This window comes from Lottia gigantea (assembly GCF_000327385.1).
Source record: "Lottia gigantea unplaced genomic scaffold LOTGIsca_70, whole genome shotgun sequence".
Taxonomy (NCBI): domain Eukaryota; kingdom Metazoa; phylum Mollusca; class Gastropoda; family Lottiidae; genus Lottia; species Lottia gigantea.
Genome location: NW_008710371.1, coordinates 1,354,646 through 1,371,408, shown reverse-complemented (window position 1 = coordinate 1,371,408; position 16,763 = coordinate 1,354,646). Strand labels below are relative to the sequence as shown.

The 16,763-nt window shown below is 37.6% G+C and overlaps 2 protein-coding genes across 2 annotated transcripts; both read right to left on the bottom strand.

Annotated features, from left to right (window-relative positions):
- Positions 1 to 1,236: 1,236 nt before the first annotated feature.
- Positions 1,237 to 12,604, bottom strand: LOTGIDRAFT_130688 (hypothetical protein; the record flags this gene model as incomplete). Its single annotated transcript, XM_009065805.1, has 6 exons — positions 1,237 to 1,380; positions 2,099 to 2,199; positions 10,437 to 10,549; positions 10,863 to 10,930; positions 11,575 to 11,676; positions 12,563 to 12,604. The coding sequence occupies 6 exons, from the start codon at positions 12,602 to 12,604 to the stop codon at positions 1,237 to 1,239; spliced, it is 570 nt and encodes a 189-aa protein (XP_009064053.1).
- A 338-nt stretch (positions 12,605 to 12,942) lies between these two features.
- On the bottom strand, positions 12,943 to 16,721 carry LOTGIDRAFT_235841 (hypothetical protein). Its single transcript, XM_009065804.1, has 3 exons — positions 16,625 to 16,721; positions 13,887 to 16,463; positions 12,943 to 13,660 (listed from the first exon to the last, which is right to left on the bottom strand). The coding sequence occupies exons 1-3, from the start codon at positions 16,635 to 16,637 to the stop codon at positions 13,083 to 13,085; spliced, it is 3,168 nt and encodes a 1,055-aa protein (XP_009064052.1). The 5' UTR covers positions 16,638 to 16,721; the 3' UTR covers positions 12,943 to 13,082.
- Between the last annotated feature and the right edge of the window lie 42 nt (positions 16,722 to 16,763).

The window sequence follows — 16,763 nt, the reverse complement described above, 5'->3', positions numbered from 1 at the left end:
GAATAGAAAAGAAATAAACTTTTTACAAATGAAATGAAATGAAATGGAGTTCTTTAGAAGACAAGAAATTGAGTTTTATAAATGACTTCAATGAAATTAAGAAATTATGGGACAACTCATTGTTGTAGAGTAATCTATAGAGTTCACAAGGTATTTACCTGATGGCCCCTATACACTGTATATAAGTTCTGGTGGTAGAAAATGACGTGTTTTTAGACAATTCAGACAGTAGATATTCTATTAATTCTAAAAATAGCGTGTTGTTACAACTCATCACCAAGTGACCTGAAAAAAAATAACAGAGGGTTGTAGCTCAGCCTGTTAAGAGTGTTGCAATTTTATGACATCATTTGCTTTGTTCGGTCCACCAGATGATAGTTGTGGATTTCAATATATACTTGCTTTAACATCTGAATTGAATCTAAAATCCCTTTAGCATTTTAATTCTGAAAATAAAGCTTCCGTTTGTCTACAATTAAATAACAATGAACTGCTTTGACTGAAAAAGGTCAAATAAGGTCAAAGTTTTATTCAATATTCACCCATACACGCTATATTTATTTATGAATTTAGGTGAACCAAAAGTCTTATTTTGATTCTGAAAAGTACTACAGGTGTCAAAATTAAATTTTTTACAGGAATAAATTTGCCAACAATATCTGATTAATTCAGTAAAGAATGGAAAAAGTAACGTAAGATGATCTTCGTGTTCCAGTATTCTGATTGGTCAATCACTAAAATTCATTTTAAACCTAGTTTTATTATCCAATCAGATGACTGCATTTCTTTAAATCTGGATTAATCTTAGATTAAGATTTCAGCAAATCAAAGATACCTACCTATGGCTATGATTGTTCGTTTACGCACAGCTAGTCGGGGACTGGACAGCTGGGGTAACAGATTCTGTAAGATAGAGCTGTGAAAACTAACTAGCAGACCTGAAAATTAAACAAAGGCAATAACTCTTGCTGTTATAGTACTGCAAATTAAAGTATAGAGCTTAGAAAAGTTAGACCAGGACAAAATATCACAGGATCCTTGTGAACCTAAGTTGTTATCCTTGTAATATCATTGCCAAGAGGTTTGGTCAAGGACCAGCTGGTACAAAGGATTCTTGAGAACCTAAGTTGTTATCCTTGTAAAATCAATGCCCAAAGATTTGGCCAAGGACCAGCTGGTACAAAGGATCATGAACCTAAGTTGTTATCCTTGTGAAATCAATGCCAAGAAGTTTGGTCAAGGACCAGCTGGTAGAAAGGATCCTTGTGAACCTAAGTTGTTATCCTTGTAAAAATGGGTTGTTTCTGTCTCACCTCCAAATCTGCTCAACAGGTCTCCCAGAATATCTAAAGCTTCTAATTGGACTGATACATCTTCTTGCTACAAAATAGAAGAATCTGCAGTAGAGGAGGATTCGAACCCACAGCACCTAATTGCTGAGCAGACGACCATCCAACTCGCTACCGACTAAGCTATTCCACAGGGTGGGGCCCACACGGTTTGGCATTATTAGCTTGCTTAGAATTTATCGCAAAATAGTTTGAGATTGTTTCCTGTCGTTTTCCTGTTGTTTACTTTGGTCGCTTCCTAGTCTTTTACTTTGGTCGTTTACTCTGGTCGTTTCAGGTTTACTTTGGTCGCTTCCTGGTCGTTTCTGGTCCGTTCATGTTTTATTTAGTGTGATTGTAAAGAGGTTTTCTATTTTTTTATGTTTCTTGTAAACACTGATAACATGGGTTTAAATCATTCTAATTTTCAATCAGACATCTGTGATTCCTGCAATTCCACTAAAACTAAGTATCTGATGACGTCACCCCTGCGAAATTTGCTTTTATCACATCGGTTTGACATCATAAACACTTAGTCTTAGTGGAATTGCAGGAACCACAGACGTCTGATTGAAAATTAGAATGGTGTAAATTGATGCTATCAGTGTCCCTGATACACATAACAAAATTTAGAAAACCTTTTTTCAATCCCTTTAAGGAGCTTTTTTCAATAGCTATGACACAAAACACTTCAGTTAAAGTTGAGATGTCGTAAATGCAAACTTTACAACACTATAAGACAATGTGAGACTAAGAATTTTAATACCTACCTTGCCTATAGCACTTGTTAGTCGGCCGGTAATTTTCTTACAGATATTAGCAGCCAGGGTTGTGGAAGAGGGAGGTAACTCACTTATTACTGTTTTTAAGCCTGGAAGAACAAAAATGAAATGAATGGAGTTTTACGTCCTACTTTTCTACACCATGTGGGCTGATGAAGACAGGCAACGCCATGCTGTGTGCAATGAGGGAAATTTTGCCAGGACAGCGGTATATCCTGCTCTTTTTCGATTTCCAACTGTCGAGGGATCTTTAACGTGCACAGCCTGTAGCACACGGGGCCTCGGTTTATTGTCCCATCCGAACAACCTGACAATAAACTGAGGCCCCGCGTGCTACAGGCTGTTCACTTCAAGATTCCAACTGTAGCCCCTTTCATGTTTGATTAATTTTCTTGAGGAGGGTTTAGATTCAGCACAGAAACAAAAAGAGACATGATTGTTACTATTATTGGTATGATACTCAGATTGTGCTGAATAAGGCAATATACTGAGGTGGATAGCAGACTGTGGTATAGTGGAATTTGTATTTTGGTATGAATTGCTCTCCATACTTGAACTAGTTTGAATAATACATAGATCAACAGATTAAAGATGGGTTTCCTTATTTTTTTAGTCTCAAATTAAGCAAACTATTTGATTAATTGGTGTTTCTAATGAATTATCATGTATTCTTAATCATATCATTATGTTCTTATTGCATATAATTAACAGTTTTAACCAATCTGGATAAACAAAAAAAGACTTTTTGACCTTTCTTGATCGATCACTCATTGGAATTCTGCTGGTAATTCTCTTCTAATTTAGCTAATTATGAATTAATTATGGACATGTGAGACAAACTGGTATTTTTCCAAGTCATTAGAACACCTCTACTTTCTATTCATATAAGTATTAGCATTTTCATTTTCATCAATAAAAATAAGGGAACCCATCTTTAACTACTGTACAGTGTTTCTTATATTATACATAAATACAATACCCTTCTACCCATGCAAGACACAAGGGGGCATTACTGAGGCAGATAGCAGACGACATTACAGGGGAGGACAATAGAACAGCATTGATATGGCCTACTTGAGAGAATATATACTGACAAAAAGTCAAAAAGTTGTGCTGACACAATTTTCAACGAATATTAAGTATTGGCAAATTTTGTTTGTATAAACCGGAAGATGATTGTGTCCTGTTTTAGTGTTGATTACCCAGACTCTTTTTTTCTCAAACAGAACGGATTCATGGCTTGCTCACTTTTTAAAAAAAATTCGGATTATAGTTTTATTGTGGCTTTTTCAAACTTGATAAAGTGTGGGATGCATTCTTATTTAACCAATGGTCACTATTAAACACAAATATTAGCCACAGGACGAGTGTATTCTAAGACCTAGTATCACTTTAAAGATAGAAATCCAATACTTCTGTTTATATTTTGTACAGCTGTTAATCTTAGCTTAGCAAAGTTATTTGATAATTCTATTTATAACTTTTAACAAAGTATAATTTTCATTATTTCCCAGGGATTTTCACTATTTCATTTCCCAGAGAATTTCACTACTTCATTTCCCAGAGAATTTCACTATTTCATTTCCCAGAGAATTTCACTATTTCATTTCCCAGAGAATTTCACTACTTCATTTCCCAGAGAATTTCACTATTTCATTTCCCAGAGAATTTCACTATTTCATTTCCCAGAGAATTTCACTATTTCATTTCCCAGAGAATTTCACTATTTCATTTCCCAGAGAATTTCACTATTTCATTTCCCAGAGAATTTCACTACTTCATTTCCCAGAGAATTTCACTATTTCATTTCCCAGAGAATTTCATACTATGTAGAATATCAAAACAGAAACCTAGATGTAACTCAAGAGTTTCGTGCTATACAATCTTCAGACAACTGACCTATTTTCAGCCTGCATCACTACTGAAGTTGGACAAGTAGAATTTATTTTCCAGAAGATAATACAACAAACTCAACTGTTACAACCATAGAAATTTCAAAAACTTGTACAATGGAGGAATATAAAGAGAAAGAAGAAGCTGCATTAAGGGAAGTGAAGGAAGAACTAAAGGAACTGGACCAGGATTTGGAAAATGTGTACGAAACCATTTATAAAATAAAACAGTTCTACCGAGCCCTGCAATCGGCGCCACCAAACATCAATGCGGAATATCGTAAAAAATTAGCAAAGTTGATCATAGCTCATGGAAAATTTGTACCCCTTTTGTGCAGCAACATTGTTAGATTGATCAAAGAAGACAATTTTCATGAACACGAGAAAAATCCAGTGGCTGAAAAGAATTTCGACTTGATAAAATTATGTTGCTCTTCATTGTTGAATTATTCGGATTGCTCTGACTTATTTTGTGGGCAGTTAGGTGAACAGGAAGAGATTGTTCAAGTCATGGCGGACAAACTGTCGGCATGGGCACCAGATCATTTGACGGGAAGTTTACCAGTAAGTCAAATCTATTCAGTATTTTTTCACTACATAGTTTAACGTCTTTATACACTGTTTAAAGGGACAGATGCCAGTTTTCCCAGAAAACGGGAATATTTTTTAGCTAAGCCAATCAGTAATAATGTGCACAGCTCACTGTCGAAATTTGAGCCTTCAAATCCATGTGTGTCTAGAATTATCCACGTTTGAAAGTTAAAATGACGACTCGTCTTTTCTTGAGACACTGTGATATATAGAAAAGACATCTATAGAAATAGTGAGTAAAATTCCTAGTTTGAGATATTTTTAAAGGAATTATGTGACTATTTACATATATTCAAGACTCAAATCAACCCTAAAAAAATTGCGCACCTGTCCCTTTAATTTTTGATGGGTTTCCATATCTTTTAGTGTCAAATTAAGGAAACTATTTGATTAATTGGTGTTTCTAATGAATTATCATGTATTCTTAATCATATCATTATGTTCTTATTGCATATAATTAAGAGTTTTAACCAATCATAAATATCCATGTATGTACAGTCTGGATAAACAAAAAAAGACTTTTTGACCTTTCTTGATCGGTCACTCATTTGGAATTCTGCTGGTAATTCTCTTCTAATTTAGCTAATTATGAATTAATTATGTACATGTGAGACAAACTGGTATTTTTCCAAGTCATTAAAACACCTCTACTTTCTATTCATAAAAGTATTAGCTATGAAAATAAGGCAACCCATCTTTAAGAACATACATTTCATCTCTTTCAGGAAGAAGAGGAGTACATGGTTAAACGATTTTTAGGAATATCACACAATGTGGTAAAATTGCCTGAAAACGTCAACACCTTCCGTAAAAACGATTATGTCAAAGCCGTAGCATCTTATTTGGAATCGAAGACAGAAAAATATACTTTATCGGCTCTGGCAACACTTGCTGATATCCTGACTGAGGAAGAATGCCATCTTATAAAAACCAACGAAGACAGCATCAAATTCCTCTTATCAAAACTTGATAACGCCAGTGCAAGTTCTACTCGTAGAGATAAGGGATGGTCGGCTGCAGAACTCGGCAGAAGTAAGTCCTCCATTTTTCTACTTTACAAGGATAACAACCTACTACTTGCGGATCTTGTCTACCAGTTGGTCTTAGGCAAAATTGATTTTTCCTTGCTTAATTACATTTAGTTTTGACTGAAAAAATGAGGACTTAAAACTTAAAGGGACAGGTGTGTCATTTTGGGGCGTTGATTTGAGTCTTGAATATTATGTGAATAGTCTTCAGAAGTACTAGAAATGTATGAAAATCACATAATTCCTTTTAAAATATCTCAAACTAAGAATTTTACTCACTATTTCTATAGATGTCTTTTCTATATATGACAGTGTCTCAAGAAATGACGAGTCGTCATTTTAACTTTCAAACGCAGATAATTCTGGATACACATGGATTTGAAGGCTCAAATTTCAACAGTGAGCTGTAAACACTATTACTGATTGGCTTAGCTAAAAATTTCCCATTTTGAGACTAAAGACCATCGTCAAAACAGTTCTTTGAAAATCACACCAAGTTTCATCAAAATCAATCGAAAATTGTAGCTTCTATTGGTCTCACAAACAAATTTTAATTGATTTTACAAAGACAAGGGCAATAACTCAAAAACTGTTCTATGAAAACTCTTCAAATTCAAACTAGACGCAGAAGGGTGACGACCATATTTCAATTAAAAATAATATTATGGTGAAAAACTTTTTCAGCTGTTGGCAGATTAGCAAGGAATGATTCTAACAAGAAAATGCTAGTTACAATGGGTGCTCTCCCTTTGCTTTTAGCCTTGACTACATCAGATATCAAGATTGAACAAGAAGGTAACCTTGACCTTTAGTTATTTAACCCTTTGTTGTCTCGTTCAATACCACCACCATGAAGCAAGTCAAGATGCAGGCAGGCGGGCGGTCTTAGTCAAATCTCCAGTCAGTCGTTTTCCACTATGTTGATATTCATGTGCGGATCATGCAATTGAAAGGAAAATGAATCTGATTGGATGATGACGTCTGTCAGTCTCGCAGACGATAAAACTATCCGAGACAATTATCAAACTTGTTTGCTATTATAAATCCTGTCGGGGACGTGATAATCTTGTCGTGGAAGCATGGGCACACGCGAGGTTTTACTTATCGGCGACAAAAATCCACGACCAAGACCGCTCATGTCCCGTACCTTTAAGTAAGTCCATGCCCATTATGAGAGTCTCCAAGAGAAATCCTTTGTGTCAATAAACAAAACATGATTGTCACATATTCAAATATAACGATGGCCATCGTAATAGGCCCCAAGCAGACGGACAGACAGACACGCCAAGGTTTGGGAAAATTAAATCTGGCAACTCATTTCATAAATTACATCAGCGCTGGTCCTCTATTTGTGGATACTAAGACAGATGATTTGATTGTTTCAGAATCTATCGAGGCCCTGTGGGTCTTGTCGTTTGATGAAGAAAATCAACCCAAGATGGTGGCTGAACCCAACTTGATAGAAACCATTGATAAATTACGGAGAACAACAGAGGGAAATGTTAAAAAGCTCTGTAATGGTATACTTTGGACTCTGCGAAATATTTTACAAGCAAACGACAAATTCAAACATCTAGGTAAGTATAGTGCAAATAGCCAAAAGTTCAAAGGTCACTGAGTCACGTGACGAAAGTTACGATGATGCCCAAGACTAGTTTACAGTCATCGTAAAGATAATTTAATATTATGTTACAAAAAATGCATCTTCAGAGGTGTGATAAATCCCCATTTAACAGGGCCTATTTTTTCTGACTCTACGCCAGCCAACAAATGCCAAAATTTCTATGACAAGAACCCCAGTTCTCAACTCAGCCAGGCCCTTTGTGAGTTTCAAGTCACAAGATATGCTAGAATTAATTGAAATGGTTCTTATTGCACTACTATTTTGTTTTCTCCAGTGAAAAGTTTCGAAGAAAAAGCAGAAAGGAAAAAGTGTGAAAAGCAAGGTCATGTGATGATCAGCTACCAATGGGATCATCAGGATGTGTTGAAGAGAATTGCCAGGGAGCTGCGTAAAGATAGCAGAATAGTATGGATAGATATAGACAGCATGGAGGGTAGTACAATAGAAGCCATGGCTACTGCCATAGAGGGCGCTAAAGTAGTTATCTGTTGCATGTCCCAGAGATATAAGGACAGTCCAAATTGCAGAGCAGGTCAGAAATTTTCATTTTGTTTGATTGACATGTTGTGACCTTTTTGATTGATATGTTGTGACTATTTTGATTGACATGTTGTGACCTTTTTGATTGATATGTTGTGACTATTTTGATTGACATTTTGTGGCCTTTTTGATTGATATGTTGTGACCTTTTTGATTGATATGTTGTGACCTTTTTGATTGATATGTTGTGACTTTTTTGATTGACATGTTGTGACCTTTTTGATTGACATGTTGTGACTTTTTTGATTGACATGTTGTGACTCTTTGATTGACATGTTGTGACTCTTTGATTGACATGTTGTGACTATTTTTATCCCCTTTTCAGAAGCCGAATATGCCTACCAGCTACGTCGACCAATCATACCTCTAATAATGGAGAGTGACTATCGTCCTGATGGATGGCTGGGCTTTATTTTAGGAGCTAAACTATACTATGATTTTAGTGGAAAGTACAGTTTTGATTCGAAAATTGGAGGGTTGACAAAGGCAGTGAAAAGGATTTATGGTAATCAAGGTGAAGATGTCATGGCCCCACACCCAGCTAGAGATGAGGTTGATTATTCTCCCATACAGAAAGAGGTGAGCCTTAGCATGTATTGGTTGAATTGATTCACTGTCTCGTCATAATTGCTCTAATGGGAAAAGTCAATCCAAGAATGATCAATGAGAATTGTTTCAAATGATGTTGTTCCCAAACCTTCAACACCAGACCGAATCTTGAAAGCACAGGCACAGGTATCAGAATTTTTCTTACATTGAGGTGGATTTGAACACACGGCACCTAATCGCCAAAAAGACAACAATCAAACTCGCTACAGACTGAGCTATTCCACTGTCCTAGCAGAGGACAATCCAACTCACTACTGACTGAGCTATTCCACTATTCCACTGTCCTAGCAGACGACAATCCAACTCACTACTGACTGGGCTATTCCACTGTCCTAGCAGACGACAATCTAACTCACTACTGACTGAGCTATTCCACTATTCCACTGTCCTAGCAGACGACAATCCAACTCACTACTGACTGGGCTATTCCACTGTCCTAGCAGGCGACAATCCAACTCACTACAGACTGAACTATTCCACTGTCCTAGCAGACGTCAATCCAACTCACTACCGAATGAGCTATTCCACTGTCCTCGCAGACGACAATCCAACTCGCTACCAACTGAGATATTCTACTGTCCTAGCAGACGACAATCGAACTCACTAGACTGAACTATTCTACTGTCCTAGCAGGCGACAATCCAACTCACTACAGACTGAGTCATTCTACTGTCCTAGCAGGCGACAAAATAGACTCTTTCATCTCAAATAATGTAATATTTTCAGACTGCTGTTAAACACCATTCAAGCCACCAAAAAAAAGAAGAAGATGAAAAAGTTAAGAAATGGACATCACAGCAAGTTGGAACTTGGTTGAAAAAACATAATTTGAATGGGTAAGAAAGCTACTTTAAGCGGTCACCTCACTACAAATAAATCATATTCCAATGGAGGAAAGGGGGGGTTCAACCTTTTATCTATCCATAACCCCTTTCTGACAGCTGACAGAGAAATCTATATATTTTCAGGTATGACAAGTTAAGTAAATTAAGTGGTAAGGAAATTGTCTTTTTGAGGAATCTTCAAGATAAGGTAATCTATAATTATCTGAAGTTATCTTTCACTATTAACAACAATGATTGCATTGAGTGATAGATCAAGATAGATCGATGAATAGATAGATGTATGAATAGATAGATGTATGTATAAATAGATAGATGTATGTATGAATAGATAGATGTATGTATGAATAGATAGATGTATGAATAGATAGATGTATGAATAGATAGATGTATGAATAGATAGATAGATGTATGAATAGATAGATAGATGTATGAATAGATAGATAGATGTATGAATAGATAGATGTATGAATAGATAGATGTATGAACAGATAGATGAATAGATGTATGAACAGATAGATGAATAGATAGATGGATGGATAGATGACATCCTATCCCAATCCAACAACTATTTTTTCTATTTTCAGGCACCAGAGTATTTTTATCATACACTTGAAGATAAATTAGAAGTGACACAACTCGAAGCAATGGCCGACTTCACTGATGCTATACAAGATCTCACGGAGTAGAAAGAAGGTTAAAGGGATTGTGAAGAGGTTGAACCATGTTTAAAATATAACGAGACTCAAGTTATACCTCGAGACAATCAATGTAATTCAGCTGCCATTTTGAAATTTGTTAAATGGAGTTATTTCCCTTGAACCATGATTAATATATAATGAGATTATTTTACGTGCTAAAAATATAACGTGTATTTAAAAACAGGGGCAATAAATATTTATACTAAATATTTTTAGATTTTTCTGATTTTCAATAGGGTTCATACATGGGTGATTACACACACTCACACCAAGTTACGCCAAAATCCATTAAGAATTGTGCCTTCTAGAGTGTTTACGAGCCATTCTTGACAGGCGGACGGACCAACAGACATGGGTGCCCAGAATTATCTGGAAATTTGTTAAACAGCACACATTTTTGAGGAACGGAAAGGTGCGATTAAACAGAGTTTCACTGATCACTTAAGCACAGAATGAAACACAAACTAAGTTGCCGAAAGCACTGGCCAAAGAATCTTACCTATACTGGAAATATCTCTCAACTGTTCTTTATCTGACAGCATATTAGAACACAGTGTATCTACGATAGTCTCTACTTGAAATTCCTTTACTTTATTTACTAGAGGACCCAGGCTGGAATATAAAAAACCTCACCTAAAGGCTCAACAAATATTGACATCACACAAAAATTATATCATTAACATCACCTAAAGGCTCAACAAATATTGACATCACACAAAAATTATATCATTAACATCACCTAAAGGCTCAACAAATATTGACATCACACAAAAATAAAATCATTAACATCACCTAAAGGCTCAACAAATATTGATGTATTTCCCCTGTCAATGATACAGGCCAGAGTGGGGGCAGAAGACATGGCAAAGAAAATATCCAATAATTCCTTAAAAGAGGTGGGCGTATGACAAAATAAAATACCCACCATTTTACTGCCAGATTCTGAACCTCGCCATTTTTATCTTCAAGTAGTTTTAACAACATTTTTACAACCTGAAGAAAGAAAGAAACAACTATATTTTACAAGGATAATAACTTAGGTTCACAATTAAGGATCCTTTCTACCAGCTGGTCCTTGACTAAGCCTCTTGGTATTGGTCTTTCCTAGATTATCTGTACCCATTTACAGCTGGGTTGACTGGAATAATGAGGATCCTTTCTACCAGCTGGTCCTTGACTAAGCCTCTTGGTATTGGTCTTTCCTAGATTATCTGTACCCATTTACAGCTGGGTTGACTGGAATAATGAGGATCCTTTTTATCAGCTGGTCCTTGACCAAACCTCTTGGCATTGATCTTTCCCAGATTATCTGTACCCATTTACAGCTGGGTTGACTGGAATTATGAGTGAAGATGACTTATTCAAGGTCATCGGAATTTCACACGCCGATCAAGATCGCAACCCACAGCAGCCATTTACTTGACGTAACCAAGCAAGTAGCAATAACCAGCTCAAATTCAGCCATCTGTATCATTTTGCAGATTCATAATCTGACATCCCGTTCTCTTACAATTAATAATTCCAAAATCATTTTTCTCATTGACCCTAAAATCATAATTTCAAATAAGATATTGTCTGAATTTTGTTATCAAAGTCCAGCGATTTGCCAACTCGCCATCCCTTTGAGACATCCTTACCTTTCTTTCACTGTCATCATCTAACTTAATCGAATCTTTCTGTAATTCTCCCATAAGATCATTGGTGGCCATAAACCGAAAATCTTTATCACTGGACGTCATCTAAAATTAAAAATTTAGAAATAAATGTGTCTGGATATCGATTACAAAATTGAGATCGACCGTTCGATAATCGATTAATAACCAAAATAATTTAATTGAGAAACCCCGTAAATACTAAATTAAAAACATGACAAAATTCTTAATTTCATGGGTTATTTTTGTGTTATAGAAATATATTCTTGTTTTGATCAGTTATTATAGTTTATTGTGGGTAAGTTATGTGCTGAAGAGAAACCCTGTAAATACTAAATTAAAAACATGACAAAATTCTTAATTTCATGGGTTATTTTTGTGTTATAGAAATATATTCTTGTTTTGATCAGTTATTATAGTTTATTGTGGGTAAGTTATGTGCTGAAGAGAAACCCTGTACAGTGGAGAAAATGTAACTTTGACATATAATCAATTATGAAATTTGATAATCGATAATCAAAATTATAAATTCCTAGCCACCATGATCAATTATTTTCATCATTTTACCCAGCCTTATTACGGCAGACATCTTTTTTTTTAAACAGTAAGCAACTGGTCAAAACCCCAAAACAAAAGCTTAACATAAAAGGTCAATGTTTAGGGGTTGATTTGTGTCTTGAATATATGTAAGTAGTCTTCAGAATTACTAAAAGAACTAAAAGAAATTTCATTGTGTATTTATTTCGTTCACAAGTTTGTCTACTTTCTGAAAATTGTGGCCCAAAAGTTAAATGCATTGAACAAAATTCTTGACATTTCAACTGGGTACCATTGATTGATGAAATAAAGTTGATCAAAATAAAGAAGTTCTTATCAAAAACTCTTGGCGTCTCGCTTGTCAAAATATCCTAATAGGAAAATGGAAAGTCAAAACATTGGCTACGAAAAATGACATTGACAAATTGATCTATACCTTTTCCAGCAAATTTGCGATATGATATGATACACTCGCCATTTTGACAAACAGCAGAACTGGTCAGCGACACAAATTAAATAGAAAATCTACTCAAAATCTTCAAAATAATCGTCTATTTCTGAAAATTATTTCGTTTACTCATGCCGCAATCTTTGACCATGCGCAGTGATCACTTCCGGTTGTCGGCTAAAATGCAGTGTTGCCAGATTTAAAGAAAACGTAAAGTTTATTTTCTGGCAACACGTAGTAAAATACGCCATATTTTGTTTTTAAGGGGTGTTTTTCTCTAGCACTGCGAGGGAAACCGCGGTAGCTTAGAGAATACGCTTGCTTACTGCCCACCCCCCCCCCCCCCAAAAAAACAACAAACAAATTTTAGTGATGTTTTCGTATAAATTTAATGGACAATGTACATAGACATCTTTACAGACAATCTTCTTTTAAATTTGTTCCGCCAACACCCCCCCCCCCCCCCTCCCTCACCCTTCACCCTCTGTCGTACTTTAACCTCTCCTGCCTATCTCCAATAATCATCATCAACATTCTCATAAGTGAAATCATTTCTCGGATCAACACCCATCAGGTAAGCCATTACAGCTGAATACGTTCCCAGAACGCAGAAGAACACGACAAAGAGTTCCAAAACCAGGTTTCGTCGCATCAGAAACAGCCGGGCAATAGATCTTCGGTTGTTTACGGGTCGTGGTTCATGCATTTCCGGTTCGGATTCATTTGCTTCCGGTCGATCTAGTACATTATCACCAGCTGAGTGGTGGAGAGCTTCCACGCCTTCTAGGTCATCACCTTGAACAAACCGATTCCGAGCAGCAGAGACAAGATGATGGTAAAGCTTATGCAAGTTTTCCAAAGATCTCGATTTTTTCAACTGACGATGACCGCCGTTCTTCGGTTGAGAGGATTTTCTGTGAGACTTAGACAACTGGCTTTTACGTCTACTTCTTCGAGAAACCATCTGAATCCATCTGGCAGGAGAAATCGTACCCTTTGCCCCCTTTCTACCTGTTGCTTCTTCTAAAGCCCCAGCTTCATCTTCGGCGTCTTCTGTAGAGCTATCGTCAGAGATAGAGCTTGGATCTAAAAAATAAAGAATGCAGTCATTTCCGCACGCATGATGTGGTCCGAACCAACACAAGACGTTCGTTCCTTCCAAAATATGTCTGTCATTGCCCAATCTCTTAGCATGGTTTGCCGTTGAAATTTAAATGAATTGGAATTTTACGTCCAACTTTTCCACATCGAAATGGGCTAATGAAGACGGGCAACCGAATTCACAACGTAGTTTGAATCGTGCATCCCTTACCTTCATCGTCAATTCCAAAAGACCTTTGATCTTCCGTTTTGCCAGGGATTGGAGGCTGATTGAATGTACTAGTTGATGGGAAATCATTTGAATCTGCACTAGAAGATGTTGTTGCATTATCACCATCAGGAACAGATAATGCATCCACGAAGTTCCATCGATTTGGTTGTGGACGAGTTGTTGGAGAGAACCGGACTGGTATTGATTGGAAAGTGGAATTTCGTTTCTCCGGTGTCACAAAACAACGATTCTCAAGTCCAGGTGCCAATTTCAAAGAGGTTTCGGATTTTCTTGAATCTTCTTTGCAGATTGAGCTAGAAAACATGGAATATGGCCTCGATTCATCAAGTTTTGCATTTGCTCCACCCTTGCCCCTCTTAAAGCCAAAACTTTGACCAAAGCTAGTTGAACCGTATTCTGGTCGGTTTTCTTTGGGTTCACTGGTTGCTATGGTTCCCAATCGATCTCTTGAATTCGTTCCATGGTTTGACAGACCGGTATTACTAGTCTTTGAATCATAAAATGAAATTCTGGTAGAAATAGATCCAGCATCTTGCTCAGTCCAATTTTCCTGGCTTTCGGCAACTTTCGGTTTGTTTTGGTTGATGGGTTCAGCAACTGGTTCAGTCCAACTTTTCTGCCTTTCGGCAACTTCCGGTTTGATTTGCCCGACGGATCCTGTAGCTCGCTCGGTCAAATTTTCCTGCCTTTCGGCAACTTCCGGTTTGTTCCGCCCGACGGATCCTGTAGGTTGCTCTGTCAAATTTTCCTGCCTTCCGGCAACTTCCGCTTTGTTTTGCCCGATGGACCCAGCATATCGCTCTGTTAGATTTTCCCACTTAAACCTTTCGATAACTTCCGGTTTGTTTTGGCTGATTGACCCAGCATATCGCTCTGTTATATTTTCCGGCCTAAACCTTTCGCCAACTTCCGGCTTGTTTTGCCCGACGGATCCCGTAGCTCGCTCTGTCAAATTTTCCTGCCTTTGGACAACTTCCGGTTTGTTTTTCCTGATGGATCCAGCATCTCGCTCTGTTAGATTTTCCCACTTAAACCTTTCGCCAACTTCCGGCTTGTTTTGCCCGACGGATCCTGTAGCTCGCTCTGTCAAATTTTCCTGCCTTTGGACAACTCCCGGTTTGTTTTTCCTGATGGATCCAGCATCTCGCTCTGTTAGATTTTCCCACTTAAACCTTTCGATAACTTCCGGTTTGTTTTGGCTGATGGAACCAGCATCTCGCTCTGTCATATTTTCCAGCTTAAACCTTTCGGTAACTTCCGGTTTGTTTTGCCCGACGGATCCCGTAGCTCGCTCTGTTAAATTTTCGCAATTAAATCTTTCGGCAGCTTCCGGTTTATTTTGGCTGAGCAGCCGCCTTGCAGAATCCCTTTCAAGATACTTCGTACCATATTCACGTGGTGCTGCTTGTGCCTCATCCTTAAGGCAACTTTCCCATAACTTCTTGGCTTCAAGCAAAGCACAACGTTCATTTGGAGCTTGATGAACTGGATGGGGCTTCTTAGTGATACCCGTTCCATATCTATCCTTTCGTTTCAGCTTCGGCGAAGACTTCTTCAATCTTGCTTTTCTGAAAGATTCTTTGAGTTTTTCTTCGTAATCCCTGATATTCGGACTTGAATCCATATAAGGATAGGGTTCATCTATTGAAAGATCCAGAGTTCCCGAACCAACTGATACTGATGCTTCAACATCTGCTTTTGCTTCCACGGATGCTTCACTGGTGACTTGTCCAACTGATACGGGACCATCTTCTGGGGTAACTTTGCCTTCAGGACTGGTTGGTACTTCTCTACTCTCTTTTACGTTTTCGATCACCTTCTCAGTTTCAGTTTTTGTTGGAAAAATTATTTCCTTCAATTTCATTTCCAATTCATCCAAACATTTTATTTCTACTTGTGGACTCTCTGCAGCCTGATTTTCCGATGGACCACTAAGAGCTCTATCTCGATCCTTGGAAGATCCGTTTGAGCCCGACTGATCCTTCGAGGCGTCACTTGTTCTCGGCGAATCCTTGAGTATTCCACCCGTTCTTGGTGAATCCTTGAGAGTTGCATCTTTATTTGCCAGACCTATGGAAATTTCATTCGTTTTTAATGGTTTGTTGGAAGATTCATCTGTTTTGGATGGATTGTCTGGTGGATTGTTGATGGTTGCATTGGTGCCTTTGAGTTCCTTCCCAACAGTTCCGTGTGTGCCTGGCAGATTCCCAGATGTCCCATCTGCGGTACTAAGAGACTCGTCCGTTCCATCTACCCATGGTTTATCAAGAATAGATTCTTTTGCTTTAAATACCGGATGTGCTGATGATGCGTTCCCTTGCTTCGCCTTTGGCTTCGGCGGAACAGGAGGCGTTGGGAGTTGCCATCTTGCGTTTCTCAAAGGACTTGCGTTTCTTTTTGGTTTGGGTGCAACTGGAGGTGGGGACGGTGATCGTGCATCCCTTGGTCTGGCAAGACGTGGCGCCTTTGTGGTTTGTGAAGTATTAGGTGAATCAGTTGGATCTTGCTTGTCCCAAAAACTGACAGCGGCTTTAAAGTCCAGTTGTTCTTTAGTAACTGCAAAAGAGTCAAAAGTATCAAAGTTTAATATTAGACCAGAATTTTGGTTTGTGGTCTTGTTAGGGTAATAGACCTGCAATCGAACGCAGCTTCTAAGCGGTACGATTCCGACTACACTGCATTTTAAGGAAGCAAACGTACAAAAAACAATAGATTACCTTCCGTTTCCATTATTTTAGAAAAAAATCGGATGAAACACAAAATATTACATCTTTCGTGAAGCGCTGTACTAAAACGACGTTATGCCTTTATGACGTTGTCCATTGTTAGCCTATACCAGTGGCGCCGCCATCCTTC